Here is a 15077-nt window from a genome sequence, read left to right as displayed (position 1 = left end):
TTAGAGAGGGGGGAGAAGGTAGAAGCTGGTGCCTCTGCCGCAGTAGCTAGCTGGCAAAGCCAACTTCAGCGACTGCCTGCAGCCGAGCGCCCCGGCTACCTATCCTGTTGTTGAGCTCCTCAGTAAACATGCTGGGAGAGGGAGAGGGGGAGAGTTGACAGGGCCTTGCATGTCCTATAGGAATGCACTGCAATTATTTCCAATCACAATTAACCTGATTAGAATAATGGACAGGAAGTGTCCCTCTGTAGCTAATGCAGTTTGGCATCAGCTGACTGAAATCCTTTGATAATTTCTGCACAGATGGCTGGGCTGAAAGCAGCACTTTTTTAATTATTATTTTCATGGTCTCTTGGTAGGCCAAAACCTCGACACCAACAACAGACCTCCCTATTAAGGCGGACGGCGCCAACGTCAACATCACAGCTGCCATTTATGACGAGATCCAACAGGAGATGAAAAGGGCCAAGGTATCTCAAGCCCTGTTTGCCAAAGTGGCTGCCAATAAAAGTCAGGTGAGTGGTAGAGGGGATTTCGTTCTTGCGGGGCTTTTGGGGGTTTTGTTTTTAAAGCAAACTCTGGGGTTGGAACTAGACCCATCTCCTCCTCCCACCAATAAAAATACATCTGTTCCTACAATAATAATAATCTTCATCTCTGGGGAACCTGTCGTGTTTTTGGCTTTTGCCTGCTTAAGTGGTTTCCTTTTCCCTTTTAAAATAGGCTGAGGAAAGGATCAGCTCACAGCCAAGCTTTTTCTCTCCTTTTGTACAAACACTCATGTCTTTTCCCACTTGCGGTATATAACTTACACCTCTGATAGTGGGACAAGGACCTTTCAAAATGATGGTATCTTTCTCATTTGGCAGGTAAAGAAATTGTTTTCTTAAATGATTAACTGAGGGAAGGCAATGGGAAACCGCATATTAGGCAGGTGTTTCCTTTTCTTTGCATGTTGCATGTGCTGCATACGGTATTGCCATGTGAATAATTCAGATCAGATCCAATCATTCTTACAAAAAGGCATGAGAGGGCACTGCAGTGAGTTCTCCTGGATTAATTTCCACCTTGGGTGTAAAAAATAGATGCGGGCAAACCTAGGTCGTGTGAAATTCTTGAAGAGAATCCATTCATTTAAAAATTTCATCCAACTCTTTAAAAAAAATGTAATGTACCAGCAGGGTTTTTGTGGAAAGGAGGGCAGACAGAATTTTTTGTAGGAAGGGCGGCAAGTGGATTGGAGACCGTTGGAAGGAATTGTTTACTCAGTGAAAAGGGCTGCTTCTGATCCTGGATGAAATTACTCCATTGTGCTAGGAGAGGGCATCAATATGCACACAAAAATGCACAAATGTGTCTGTGACAATGAGAGAGTGGGATAGAAGTGTCTAGATGCATGCACTCTGCAAAATACATGCTTTCTTTTCCTCTGTGCAGGGAAACAACATTGCAGTCATTAAAGTAGATGCAAAATAAGAGGTTGAAAGGCATATAAACAAAGCATCAAAGGCTATCAAAGCACATGGGAGAGCCTTGTCCTTGTTATAGGTATTTGTGCCCTGACACATGGAGGTCTGATTCATTTTTTCTTCTTCATTTAATCGTTAATTTTCTTTGCCTTTTGCTTTCTCTTGTCAGGGTACAGAGGTTACAGTCCAGAACCCCTCTACCCCCCAACAAAATCCCAGGCGCAGTATGAAATACATAAAAGGAAAATACCATGGAACCCTCTTAAACTGTTAAATGCATAAAAATCTCATGTACCACATGGCAAAATATAATGAGAACTGGAGCTGTTAAACGAATAAAGCTGTTAAAAGCATAATGCCACTTGGCACAACTACTGTGCATTTAACGGTTTTCCACTGTGTAATAAATGACATATGTGGTAAACGTGCAGTAAATATAAAAACTGCACAATTGATTTTGCAAACGTGCCCCTTATTCTTTACTCCATGCAGATATCAAAGTTCCACCCAGAATCCGGACTGGACAGCTTTTAATAAGGAGTGTTTAACACAGACTGAATGCCAGTCTCTCTGAGGTTTGGCTTAAAATTGCTTGCAAGCTTCCTGTCATTATACCCAGAGGCTTCTTGAAATAGAGAGGGACTGAACCACCCAACAATAATTTGGGTGGCTCACCAGCTTTGGCCTGTGCCAGCTTGAGCGCGCTTCTCTGGCAGCATTGCACACCAGCACCAAAACAAAAATAAGCTCCATAGTCTTTCACGCGGAAAAAGAACAGGGCAGATTTTGAAAGCCAGATGCAAAAGGTTAAGAACAGGATCCACAAATGGTATTGTTTAAAGCAAAGTTACTGCGCAGAAAGGTTTTGTTTCTTCAGCAGCAGCAAATAAAGAAGTGTTTCTGAGGCTGATGTTTCTTTGTTTCACATCCTTGCCAAAGCAATACTGGCTCCCTGGGATGACCCAGCGTTCACCATGCTGAGATGTCATAGTGCTCTGCTGGAGCATGAAAGTGGTTTATGGGGGCACTGGAAGGCAGGCACAGAGAAGACGTAGCCAAGAACTGTAGCAGTACGGGGCCTCCCTCTGCCCCAAAGCCCACCTGCGTGCCTGCCCCCAGCCCGGCTTGGTGTGCCTGTGGCGTGCCATCGCTGTCTGGGGTGCCCCGTGGCCAGGAGGAGTGCCAAAAGCAAGGACACAGCTGCTTGCGTAGGGGAGAGCCTCCAGCATGGTGGGATGGTCAGCATGTCGCCTTAGGTCTAGCTTGTGTAAAAGCTAGCGGTGGGGCTTTCCCAGCACTTTATGCAGGCCAGTTGTGCCAGTCGTGGGCACTTCTGGTGAAGATGCTGCTGATTTCAGCAGCTGAGTTACATGGTGGGAAGCGCTCATTGAAAACTGCCCATGTTTGCAGAAGAGAGAGTTTGAAAGAGGGGAAAAAAGAGCTAGTCTGAGGGTTTGCTTGGACTCTCCGCCAAGGTTTGTTCACTTGCTGTTCTCCACAGGCCTGGCTTGTGTTGCGTTGGCTTCCTCTATTATTCCCTCACCCCAGACTACTGAGAGGCTTCCAGTTTGCTAACAAGGCATGTGTTATGTTGGGCGCTGCTGTTCTGTCAACAGCAATCCACGGTGCTGTGAGATCTTCACAGTTTTAGCAGCCAGTGAATCTCCGACAGGGCTGTTTTGACATTTTATACACAGGGCTGTATGTCATGTACCCGAGAGAGCATCCAGAGCCAATGGAGGCCTCATTTCGTCTTCTGTCTTCGTACAGGAAGAGTGGTACCCACTGAGAGCAGTTATTGCAAGCGGCATCATCTACTGGTGGAGTTAATTGACCTCTAATTTAACAAGTAGCCATCTTTATTCTTAAGTCATGGCAGAGTCTCAGTTCAGCAACTAAAGGGAAGGGCAGCTGCTAGAAACTGAGGTTACAAATCACAGAGCTCACAAGTCAACATAAATGCAAGGAATGTGGCCTCATGGAGGTACCAAGGTAGTATAGTGAGATTTCTTTAAGGGAATCTACCTTTGTAAAGATCTCAAGCCATTCATTTTAGACACTGACTTATTCATCACTTATTTACTTTAATATGCATTTTATTCCTTGCAACTTATATCTAGACATTTTTAGTCTTGTTTGAGAAGTGCTGTGCATCCCTTTGTATTTTTGAAGGCAGCAGGAGCTGAGGGGCTCAGTGTCCTCCAAACACAGCCTCCAAAGCTGTCATCCTGTTTCAGTTGCCAGCTGTTAGTGGAGTACCCGCTGGACAGCATGCTTCTCTGGGGATGCCACCTGCTAGTGCCCTTTGTCCTTTAAATGGGTAAACCTGGGAACTGCATTACCACGTTGGGAGTGTTTCTGAGTGTGGCTGGAACACCAGGATTTGGTTTCCAATCTGTGCTTTGGGCTCTCCTGATTATAGTTGAATCACAAGGAGATGGGTTTCCAGTGTGCCATTTTGGAGTGGTTCGGATGGCCTGTGTGTCTCCAGAGCTGGGCAGTGGGACAGGAAGAGACTTAGACCTTGGGTTGCTGCAGGTTTGGACTGTTGGTCGTGGAAGGTGGCTTCTGTGTCCAGTTCTGCCACTGCTCTGCAGTACGACTTCAGGAAAACCATTTCCCCCGCGACCATGTGCCAGTGCTTCTGTAATGCTTTGCAGCAGCATCACCCCTCTGACGTCTGCTAGTGAGAGTCCTAGCAGGGGCTGTGCTGTTTTGTTCATAGTTGTGCAACGTACGTTTAGGAATATAGTTCTGTTCACAATAAACAGTCACTATCAAAATAAACAGTGGGCGTAGCTGGCTGGAGCCCCTGTTGGCAGTCTGAGGGAGGGCAAAGTTTGTATGAACATGGAGACTGAACTTGCCATAGTTCTCCCAGGGCAAGAGATTCTCCTTAATCAGGCTGGGGCAGTGTGGGGGAGTGGGGTATGTGCTGCTGGGGATCTGCCCCAGGCAGGGTAAACGGAAGAGTTTGACCTTCACCAGTCCAGTGAAAACAAAAAGTAAACCCTTGAAACTGAAATTCTTCCTCAAGGGACTGGAATTTGTTCCAGTTGCACCACAGTAAAACAAGAGAGACTCCATGGAGCAGCATTTGAAAAAACATTAAGCTGGCAAAGGTCAGTCTCTGGTTCATATCTTTGCCCTGTTTAAAAATGAACAAATGAAAAATAAACTTGACCGGGGGGCGGGGGAGGCTGGGAGCAGAAATGCCCTTCAGTTGAGGTCATTCGGGTTAAGAGAAATGTAGGACTATGGATGGAAACCATTCGACAGTTCCTCACCTTTCCTCTGACTTCTCATGTTCGTGTTGAGATCCCTGCCTCATTGCTAGGATTGTCTGGGAGCCTCTTCTCTGCGCAGGGCAGGTGTTAGCCCCGCAGTAGGAGCCCACACTAGATGGGTCTCAGCACCGTGCCCACCTGCCCATGCCCTCACCTCCTGCTCATGCTCCGAGAAGAAAATAGAGGTCCTGCGAGAGGGATGAGCAGCGTCGCTCTGGGGCAGGGTTAGCTCTAGAAACCCCTTATTTTGTCCTTTCCTCTCTTTCCCTCCCAGTTTATATTCCCTTGTATTCATTTGATAGGACGGCATGCCTTCTCTCCCCCTTTTAGATTATAACAGGTATTTTCTGTGCCCTTAAACTAATTAGCTTCCAGTGATGATGAACAACAGCTAGAAAAAACAGCTGGTGGTGAAGATGCGTAGCATATATAGTGTATGCATATAGGGCACTTCTTAGTGTTGTAGCATCTCGCTGCCTTTATGATGATGTGAATCTTTACAGCTGGGGCATATCTGTTGTGCTGATATTTCAACGTTCTTGTTACATATGGAGGAAATACAGAAAGACATTTCTCTCCTTGACTGAACTTAAAATTTCTTTGAAGCACCTTTGGACATTAGCTTCTTTTTTACAGACTTCTGTACGCAGTCACAGTGTGACCGCCATCCAGGACAGGACCTGCAGCAGTGCGTTAGGCTCTCAGCAGCTGAGCGAAGCAGGGACAGTTGCGGAACTGGGGCTTTGCTCAGGAAGTCCTTGGCAGACCTGGGAGCTGATGGCGGGCTGCTTGCCCTAACCACAAGCCCACACTTCCTCTCCAGCGTGGGGAGAAGCTAGTTTGAACTTGGCACGCTGGAAATATCCTCAGTGCACAACATCCTTCCCTCTGAGGCCAAGAGCTGTAAGCGGACTTGGTGTTCCCATGAATCTAAGATACGTCAGGGCTCGTGTACCTCTTTTTTTTTTTTTTTTTTATTGTTTTGGGTTTTATAAGGCTAGTGAGAAACTGTACCTCATGAAAGTGCTTTGCATTTTGCCTTAAAATTTAGGGGGAGGAAAAGTACCGACTGTTTCAGACAATCCAGGCTATTGAGTGATTAACCTTGAACTGTATCAAAATGCTCCAAGTAAAGCTGCTCAGGTTCCATCCCCCTCCCCCGGCCCTCATCAAGAATTCATTGAAGCCATGACAGAACTCTCCATTACAGTTAGTCTTTTATCCATTTCAGCTTTCTTGATTAGGTTATCTTGAATCATTAGGGGGTTTATTTATTTTAATAGACACTTATTGGATTCATGGAAAGAGAGTTTGGCGACTAAGGAACAAGAGCTGAATATTATCTGGCTCATTTCGCACTGCAGAGTCCCAAACTGAGCGGAGGGCAGAGAGGCTGAGGAAGTTTGTCCAGAGGACTCCTATGATCCCATGTAGAAGGGAGCTTTCTCTCGGGAACGCAGCATTTCTTTCCTAATCTTTCAAGACTTGCATCGATCATTGCTGCTTTTTTTCCTTTTGTCACATATGTTGACATTTTCTGCACTGATGATGTGGGTGAGGAAATGGCCTTTTACTTTTATTTTTGAGATTTATTCCTGAATCACTCTTACTAAAAGCTCTTCGTTTGCCTACTCATGCTTTCACAGAGATCCTAGAAAATGTCAGCACAGAAAACTAGCTGTATTATTATTATTAATTTCAATGTGAGTGCAGGGAAGCACGAGGTCAGTTTAATTGCAGTTTTATCCAGGCTTGAAGTGCCTGGTGGTCCAGCCCGAGCAGGAAGGCTGCCTATCACTGAGTCACCGTGGACACCCAGCTACCACCTCCTGCCGTGGCTTTCAGTAGCGACGCTGCTCGAAGCGTGAGCGTTGGCCTGTAACCCCAGCATAACTCAGCCTGAACTCTTCCCACATGCCTTCTCATCCTTTAATCAGAAATTTGGTCCTCGGCTGATGTGCAAGTCAGCAGATCTGCAGGAAGCAGTTACGGGAGTTGGGATATTTGTGCATGCCTTCGCTGAGCACTAGAAAACCTGACCTTATTGTGGTCTGGTACCTCCTGGCTGCCGGAGCAGCCTCCCCTGCTCCAGGGTAAGTCTAGCAAAAGTGCGAGGGTGAAGCTGCTAAGAAGGGTTCAGGGATAAGTGACAGAGAATGCAGCTCGCCACTGCTGCATCAGCTAACTGTCCCTCAAGGGGGTTTGAGTGCGCCAAGGCTAATGCTTTGGTGTAGTAAGCACACTGTTTCTTTAACAGCATAAAAGCACAATGGGAATGGCTAGCTTCCTGCAGATTTTTGTTGTTGTTTGCTTAGCTATGTGGAAATGTATTTGATTAGGAGACAGAGAGAGAGGTTAAAAATAGGACATTAATATGATATTATTTGTTTTATCAAATAAAATGCTTAGAAAATGTTTATCTTGTCTCTTGAGAACAACAAAAATAGAGGCCAGCACTTCTCTGCAGCTCTCCTTAATGAGCTAAATTGGGCTGCATTCTCGATGCCTCTAGAAGTTTTGGGGTGAAATGAAGGAAGTTCTGAGCAGAATTCCTTGTAACCACAAGCACTGGGTGTGCCTGACTGTAGAGCCAAAAGCACCCTTTAATTGTGCTGGTTTTCCTCCTCTTATTTTTAATGGAAGACATTCCCATTTGAGAACCTTAGAAGCTGGCATTAAGGGCCAGATTCTGCCACCCATCTTGACACTGGCGCGTATCAAACTCTCCTGGTAACTCTGTGGCAATCAAGGGGGCTGTTTGTGCAGTGGAGCAAGAGTTACGATGTGCAGAGGAGGCAGGGTCAGAAGCACAGCGTATCGTGGATCTTGGGGAGGATGTGTTATTTGTTAGGTTTTCGGAATATGTTCACAAAAGTTGGATTTACTCGTTACGCAGTGAGCTCAGATGTTGTGGATAAGTGGGGGAAAAGGTGGTGAGATAGCATCTACTTCTTCACTTTTCCTTCTTCGTGCCAATAAATGTAGCTATAGATGAAAATTCACTGTGAATGGCTGTAGCTCCAAGAATTTCTGTATGTTAGCATTTCTTAAATGAAATAATTCTCCTGGAAAGCTCTGTGTAACATACACAGACCCAAAGAAATAAATAAGAGAAAATAAAAAAAATTGCAACCAAAAAACCCCAAGTTGAGATTTTTAACAGAAAAAGGAGATTTGCATATTAATAATTCATGAGTTCTCATTGAACATGCACGAAGAAACGGTGCTATTCAATAGAGAATACTGTCATCTGTCACTGTTTTATTTGACATTTACACTTTTTTTTTTTTTTTTTTGCCTGGTACTGCAAAACTTTCTTGGATGGCGTGCTAAGATTATTTAAATAAATAATTAAAAAAATCTGATGCAGACTTTTCATCTGTGCATGGGGAAGGCAGTTACTCGCAGTCATAAAGAATGTGTGAGTAAGCTGCAGTGCTGTGTTTTCTCATGTATTAGCCGAAGCTATCGCCTAATAAGGAGCCCCATAGATGGATAGATAGGGTCTTGAATGGATAGGCAAGAGAATGAATGCTTGAATAAATAAAGGAAAGGATAGGAAAAGAGCAATGAAAGGACAGATCTGATGCAGATAAGCGTACACATGCACACAGTGGGTACGCGTGTGTATGTGTGGGGGTGAGCGAATGATGGCTGTTGTGAAGAAAGCTGCCACAAATACATTGCCATTGCGGATGCAAAAATAAATATTTATAAATGGTGTTGGGGGAGATCCAGTCCCGCACAACGTGGGAGAAGACAGGGCGTTTAGCACAATGACAATTCAGAGTTAGGCGCACCTTGCAATTTCTTGCTAATATTAGGCTCATGAAAATCTTTCTGCTCTGTAGGTTAGTTATTATTTATAAAAATCACAGAACCAGCTGATACATTCATAAGCTAATTATTGTAGCAGCTGGGTACACATGGTGCAATATGTCTGAGGCTGTGAAGTATCACAGATTTCTTGGGGCCTGCTGTGGTGGGGGTGTGCTGTTGAAGGCTAGATCCCTTAATCTGATCAGCCAAGCAAATACTTTGTGGGGAAACTGGATTAATATCTCTCTAAATACCACGGATGTGCTTCACCTTCAGAACCAGGCTCCTTTAAACGTGCCATTAGCTTATCTCCTTTGGGGAATGGAGAAGTTCTCAGGTGTCCTCAGGATGGCGGGGTCTTTGCCTGGTGCCTCCCTTTGCCAGAAATTAATTTGGTTTGCTCATGTCTGCACACATGGTCACACTGCAGTCTAATCTTTTCCCTAATAGCTCCAAGGTCAGGACCTCGCATGTTGCCAGGCAAATTGAGCACTATCCTTCTTAAAGACTAATGGCAGCGAGTGCCTAGTCCATAATGAGACCTGTGGTGTTGCTCTAAGTGATTGTAATGAGTGCTGATTATAACGGGACAGATAAATCAAAATGCAGCAGTCACCGTCGGGCTAGCCGGTCCAACTTTGGGAAGGGGAGGTGGCCCCACCAAACTGTCCCCAGGCTCCGGTGGAGCCGGGCACCGTGCAGCCTTTGGGAGAGCCGCAGGAGCTCTCCTCCCCCCGGGGCTGCCCTGAGCTGGGCTCCAGCTCCACCAGGTGCGGGGTTTTGTGTGCATTTTCTGTTAAATGATTGGTCTCCGTGCTGCAGCATCCCTCGGGAGATGTTAAACATACCTGCTTGAAACATTTGAAAGAGTTCAGTTGGAGACTTACTCAGATCACTGAAAATAGGGAGAAACGGGAGTTTGTTTTTTCCACAGATGTTTATTTTCCATTTCAAAAATTATTTCCTTTGTATGGAGGAACCCCTGAGAAAACACTGTGGAGCTGAGAGATTTTCTTCCTGTCTTTGCTCTAAAAGAGAGAAAGTTTTGGGGGATTTCTGAGTGGAGGAAAGGGAAAGAGGAGAACTGAAGGCAAGGGATGTGGCCAAACCACATTATGCAGACATCACCTGGCTGAGAGATTACTCAAATACCAGTCAAAATACTTTGAAAATATAATACAGAAATTTTTTTCCCTAAGTAAATGATTAGATATCTTGTTTTCATCCTTGCCTCCCCCCCCCCCCAACCCTCCTAGTTTATTGCAAGAAAAGATCAGGTCTGCACAAATGTGGCCTCTCACTTGTAAAAACAAGGCAGTGTTGTGTTACAGATTAGTTTATAAATCCCTGGTGGCTTCACAGTTCAGTGCCTACAGCTGCTGCAGATGGGCCTGGGTTTTTGTCTCTTCGCTGTGCTGCAGCCGGCAGTTGAAGGAGAAAATGGAATGATCAGGTTATTAACATGTAGGCCGTGAGGAAGAGGCTGCACAATGAGAACAGCTGGTGTTGCTGTCTTGGCTGATGCAGCGGAGATAATCAAATCTTGCCTTTTTTGGGGGGGTGAAGGCAGAAGACAGTGGAGAGTAAGACAAACAACGGCTTATGATATTATATACGGGGTTCAGAGTGCACGGTAGAAGTTGTCAATGGCTTACAAGTTGTTACACAAAAAAGCAATACCAAAAAACCCCACGTGGGCTGGTAATGAACCTGGCTGTTCAGCTTGCTCTAGTCGCTGTTCGGAAAAATACAGTTTTGGCTACTTCTCGTACCGAACATTTTTAACATTAATCAAGCTATCTTTTAGGTATTGCAAGGTGCCTGTCAAAATGGTGTCAAAATGCTGAGTTGTAGCTCGAAAATGATGGGTTATAAAGCTACTAGGTAAAATATTTTGACAGGAGTCAGTAAGGCGCGTTGACAGCATCCTCAGCATTATCTTCTCGTGTTCTGTCATTTGCATTACGTCTCCTTGTGCGCAGGCACAGGAGGGGACTCGCTGTCCCCAGCCCCAAGTGGACCCCGGTGCTGGCAGGCAGGACGGGGCTGGCTGTCCCCCCCAAGGCGGGTGTCGCAACAGCCACCGTAGTCCCTGGTTAATCTGCTGGAGATGCCGGGTCACCACCACACCTGCTCAATGCACCGGGGCTGTCCTCACCTTAACAGCTATTGCCATCGTGCTCCCTGCTTGGCTTTGTGGTTTTAGGGTGGTTTCTTCCTCCCGAAGCACTGGTGCTTTCCCCTTCAGCGGTGTGAGCTCTCAGCCCCTGTGGAGAGGTCCTGCAGGATTTCCTACAGTGGTAACTTTTTGAAGGCGTTTCAAACCAACCTTAAAACAATATAGCAGGAATAAAATCTACTATTATGCTTTGTAGTTGGGTTTAGAATTACCTCCACCTAGTATCTTGATCTCTCTAGTAACTTCTGCAGGACCCTGTTTGCTGCTTTCGTGCTGAGTACTAGAGGATTCCCTTTCTGTGAGGTTGCGTCTTCTATGTGGCCATCTGATTATTTAAAGCTGTAAAATTTTGGTGGGGTTCAGAGCTGGGAGAATCAATGCAACATGATGACAGCAGATCAGAGGTCTTTACTGGATGGTATCTTCTTCTAAAAGTTTCAGTAGTTGTTGAATTTCTGGTCCTGCAGCTGCAGCCCTTAGCATGAGGTTGTTGGCAAGTCTCAGGAGTTATGTCTCCTTTTCCCTTGCTTGGATGAAGAAATAAAGGGGCTCTGAACGGAAGTGGAGATGTACCTTTATTTCAACTCTGGTTTCCTATAGGAAAAATATTTATATCAGAGCATTTTAAACATGGTATGATTATGACAGGGGGCAAGATGCTGTGCTTCCTGGTTCCTGTTAGGCACTACTGGTTGTGTCTATTTCTCCAACTTGCAGGAAATATAATGCATCAAGGATTTGTTGAGACCAGAGGGCATCTGAGGGTAGGGGATGTTCTGTGTGAAACGAGCCCAGCGAAACTCGGAGCACAGAGCTTTAAGTCTAGCTGAGCTTCCACTCACATCTGGTTCCTCAGTGCTTGGTGAATTAACTGTGATGACTCTACCGTTGCAGGGCTGGCTGTGTGAGCTGCTTCGCTGGAAAGAAAACCCAAGTCCAGAAAACCGCACCCTTTGGGAGAACCTCTGCACCATCCGCCGCTTCCTGAACCTTCCCCAGCATGAGAGGGATGTGATCTATGAGGAAGAGTCCAGACATCACCACAGTGAGCGTATGCAGCACGTTGTCCAGCTCACTCCTGAGCCCGTGCAGGTCAGAGCGCTAACTTCCTTCTCAGGGTGTCTGTGGGGGAGAACAGCTGTCAGAGGTTGGGAGAAGCAATGGGTTCCAGCTTCCTTCTGCTTTGCAGGTTGAGACACACCAGTTTTCATCTGTCTGTAGGGCCACGTGCAAGCCACAGCTCTCAGGTTCAGAGCTCAGTGTGTGTATGTTGCAGCATATGTGTGAGTGTGTGCAAGTTTGTGCTGATGGTTGAAGAGGAGTGTGACAATCCATACCACCGATAACAGCAAGGTCAGCAGTAGTGATATTATGGAGCTCCCCTGGTGTCAGTAGTTGCGTTGTGGCTGAGACACAATTTAACTGTCTAAAGCTGCCAACATCTAGAGGAGTATAAATGTGTTCCTCAGCAACAGCAAGGTTGTATGGTTATTTAGGAAGCAGAACAGGAGTGGAGAATTGGTCACCCACTCCTCACAGAATCAGAGCACCACTGATACCCACTTTCTAACAGTGGCCAATGGGCAACTGCAGCCATACATTTGCTTTTGGTCGAAGGAGCCGGATAACACTTCAGGAAAAGTAGGAGGGTAGAAGAGGAAGTTTGTCCATGGGTAACACGAGGGTTTTGAAAAGTATAACATGGAGAAGTGTGTTTTATATATTTGCTGAAACTTAAAAGTACTTCTAAAATGACCATGGCGAGTATTCTGTGGGGAACAGGCCTTCATTTCACAGCCTCCTCAGGATTGTTTTGCTCCTCTCTACAACCTTTGTGACTAGTATGAATTTTTGGTTTGTGCACCTTTGTTCTGTCCTTGTCTCAGGTCTTAGTAGAATGAAAAATAAATAGGTACAAATATGCGTAGGGAAAATGAAGTGAAAATACTACAAGATTTTTCATCTTTGTGGTTCCTGCTTCAGTCAGAAGAGAAAATCAGCCTTATGTGTATTCCTAATAACTAGTGATGCATGTCAAAACCCCAAACATCTGCTGATGTTCAAGAGAGGCTCAGGGGATGTTTTTTCAATCTAAAAAGCTGAGGTGATGCCTTCCACAGCAGACCACCCTTTTGGGTTGCCACTGCCACTTGGTGCCTCACCCAATCCCATTGCGTGACCCCTCTCACAGAGTTGTCCACACTGCATTTCTCTCTGATAATCGCACAGTTCCTCCTCCCACCTTTGCTCTGCCTGTTGTCTTTTGATGGCAGCTTGCACTGCTTTGCTACCCTTGCTGTGAACCTTGGCATTCAGCCTCTATTCTTTGTCGCTGCTCTTGTTCTGCTCCTGCAGGCATTGCTGCCAACTATCTAGTCACCTTTTTGTAAAGGCGGGAGGTTTTTCTGTCTTGTAGTCCTGCCCCTTCTGAAACATGCTGGTCTCACCCAGATTAATTATTGCCTAGTTCAGTCTCCTTTGTCTCTTCTGCTACCGACTTCCTCCTTGCCTTCCGTTCAGTCTTTGCCTGGAAGAAAAACTGTGTTTACTGGGGTTCAGATTCTCAGAGCTGTAAAGTAGGGGAAGTGCTCTAAGTAATTAACGTTGCAAGTTTTGTCTTCCATGTTCCCAAAAGTTCGTGGGATTGTGGAGGCAAGGAGCTACAAAAGGGTAAAGGGCCGAGCCAACGTGTGGGAAGACGACTAGACCTGTGTAGATTTGAACATACTAACCTAGTTCTGGTGCCCACAGCGAGTCAGAATATCCTCTAAGGGACAGTTTGAAGAAAAAGTTTCCCTGAGCTCTTGTGGGTGATGTTGATGTTTAGCCTACTTTCCAAAGCTTTCTGCACATCACTTTTTTGCATCGTGCAGGTTGGCTCTTGTGAGTGACACATTACACTGCGTTGGAATGCGATGCATTTGTATTTGTCAGCAAGTTACAAAGCCATGGATTAATTATTTATTACAGTCAAAATATGAAAAATGAAGAAAAATAAATGGAACCAGCTGGCAACTACATACAGCAAAACTCTGGGGACCCTGGTATACAGTTGATACAGTAGGCTTGTGTTTTGGGGGTGCCGCATTTTAAAGCTATGTTTGCCCATCCAAAAACCCCAGTAGGTTTCCGAGTGGCACGCAACCAGTGCAAGACACAGGAGGCTGGCTGTCCACCTGCTCCCTACTGTCAAAAGATATCCTGCACCAAGCAATTTTTTGCATAGTTTTCGGTCTCTGGGACTTGAATTGTTTCAAGCGGCGAGGTTTGTTTTTTGGCTTTGCTGCAAGGGTCACTATTAGGTAATTAGCCATGAAGAATCAATGACAGCAGCCAGAGACGTAAAGCTGAGGTCCTCACACTTGCAGTCATTGGAGATTTTGTGACACTTTACATCAGGGTAGGGGTCTTGGGCCCCGCTCCTGGCCGAACTCCAGGCCAAGTAATTACATTCTGCCTATCTGAAATTCCCTCCATAGTGTCAAGTGGGAAAGCAAATCTCATTTCCTTCTCAAAGCGGTGGCGGGTGCACAATGCCTGCCACAGTGCCTGGCTGCATTTTAGCAGGGGGTGGAAACATCCAAGAGCTGCAGTCACCGACCTACTTTGCTTTGCAGGCTTTGCTAGTGAAAAGTGCGCTGTTAAGTCGAGCCCTTACCTTCACCTTGATGTGAAGATGACAGTCCTTTGAAGAAGATACAAGTGGCAGCGCTGCCACTAACAGCAGGTGCAGTACTGTAACACTGAAGCAGGCAGGAGGCTCTTGGTTCTGCTTTCTCCCTCTGCCCGCCCCATCTTTCTCTCTGCTCTGATGGATTTGACGTGTGTACAGTAACTTGTGTCCGATACTTGATCCTCCTGCTTCTCCAGCTGTGAGACTGGGAGAGCCTGAAAACAGGCCACCCCGTGCTGCTGCCAGAGCTCCCTGCCACCATGACTGAGCCCTCTCTGGGCCAGGGCTGCCCCTCCGTCAGACTGAAGGATTTGGAAGAAACTCCTGCCTATCATCACAAGAGGCACGACCAGGCAAAAGATAACAGATAGATAAAATTCAGCCTTTTTCCCCCGGTATGGCTCCTTGGAAATGGCAAAGGTTTCATTGTGATGGGCTTTGTGTAGTTCACTTGGTGATTACAGGCTAGACACACCTTCAGTGAGGGAATCACCCCAAGGCTGGGTTTGGTTTCTGTCCTCTAACGGCAGGCTGTGCGCAGCGCTGTAGAAGATCTGCTGGACAGAATTTGGCTCTTGACGTTTAGGGGATTGTTGCTTCTTCTGTGGCAGGTTCTTGCCCTCTTTTCAGTATTACTAGCCCATACCTCA

The 15077-nt window shown here is 46.0% G+C and overlaps 1 protein-coding gene across 2 annotated transcripts in view; it reads left to right on the top strand.

Annotated features, from left to right (window-relative positions):
• The window catches only part of SATB2 (SATB homeobox 2), a 132225-nt gene that overhangs the window by 95750 nt on the left and 21398 nt on the right, over window positions 1–15077 (top strand). For both annotated transcript variants that reach the window (XM_075756260.1, XM_075756259.1), the window contains exons 9-10: window positions 360–515; window positions 11649–11846. In XM_075756260.1, the coding sequence (XP_075612375.1) occupies window positions 360–515; window positions 11649–11846 (354 nt within the window). The remainder of the gene's footprint in view (window positions 1–359; window positions 516–11648; window positions 11847–15077) is intronic.

This window comes from Balearica regulorum, chromosome 6 (genome assembly GCF_011004875.1).
Source record: "Balearica regulorum gibbericeps isolate bBalReg1 chromosome 6, bBalReg1.pri, whole genome shotgun sequence".
NCBI classification, from domain to species: domain Eukaryota; kingdom Metazoa; phylum Chordata; class Aves; order Gruiformes; family Gruidae; genus Balearica; species Balearica regulorum.
The sequence above is the reverse complement of the archived record's forward strand: the minus strand, read 5'-3'. Positions and strand labels throughout refer to the sequence as shown.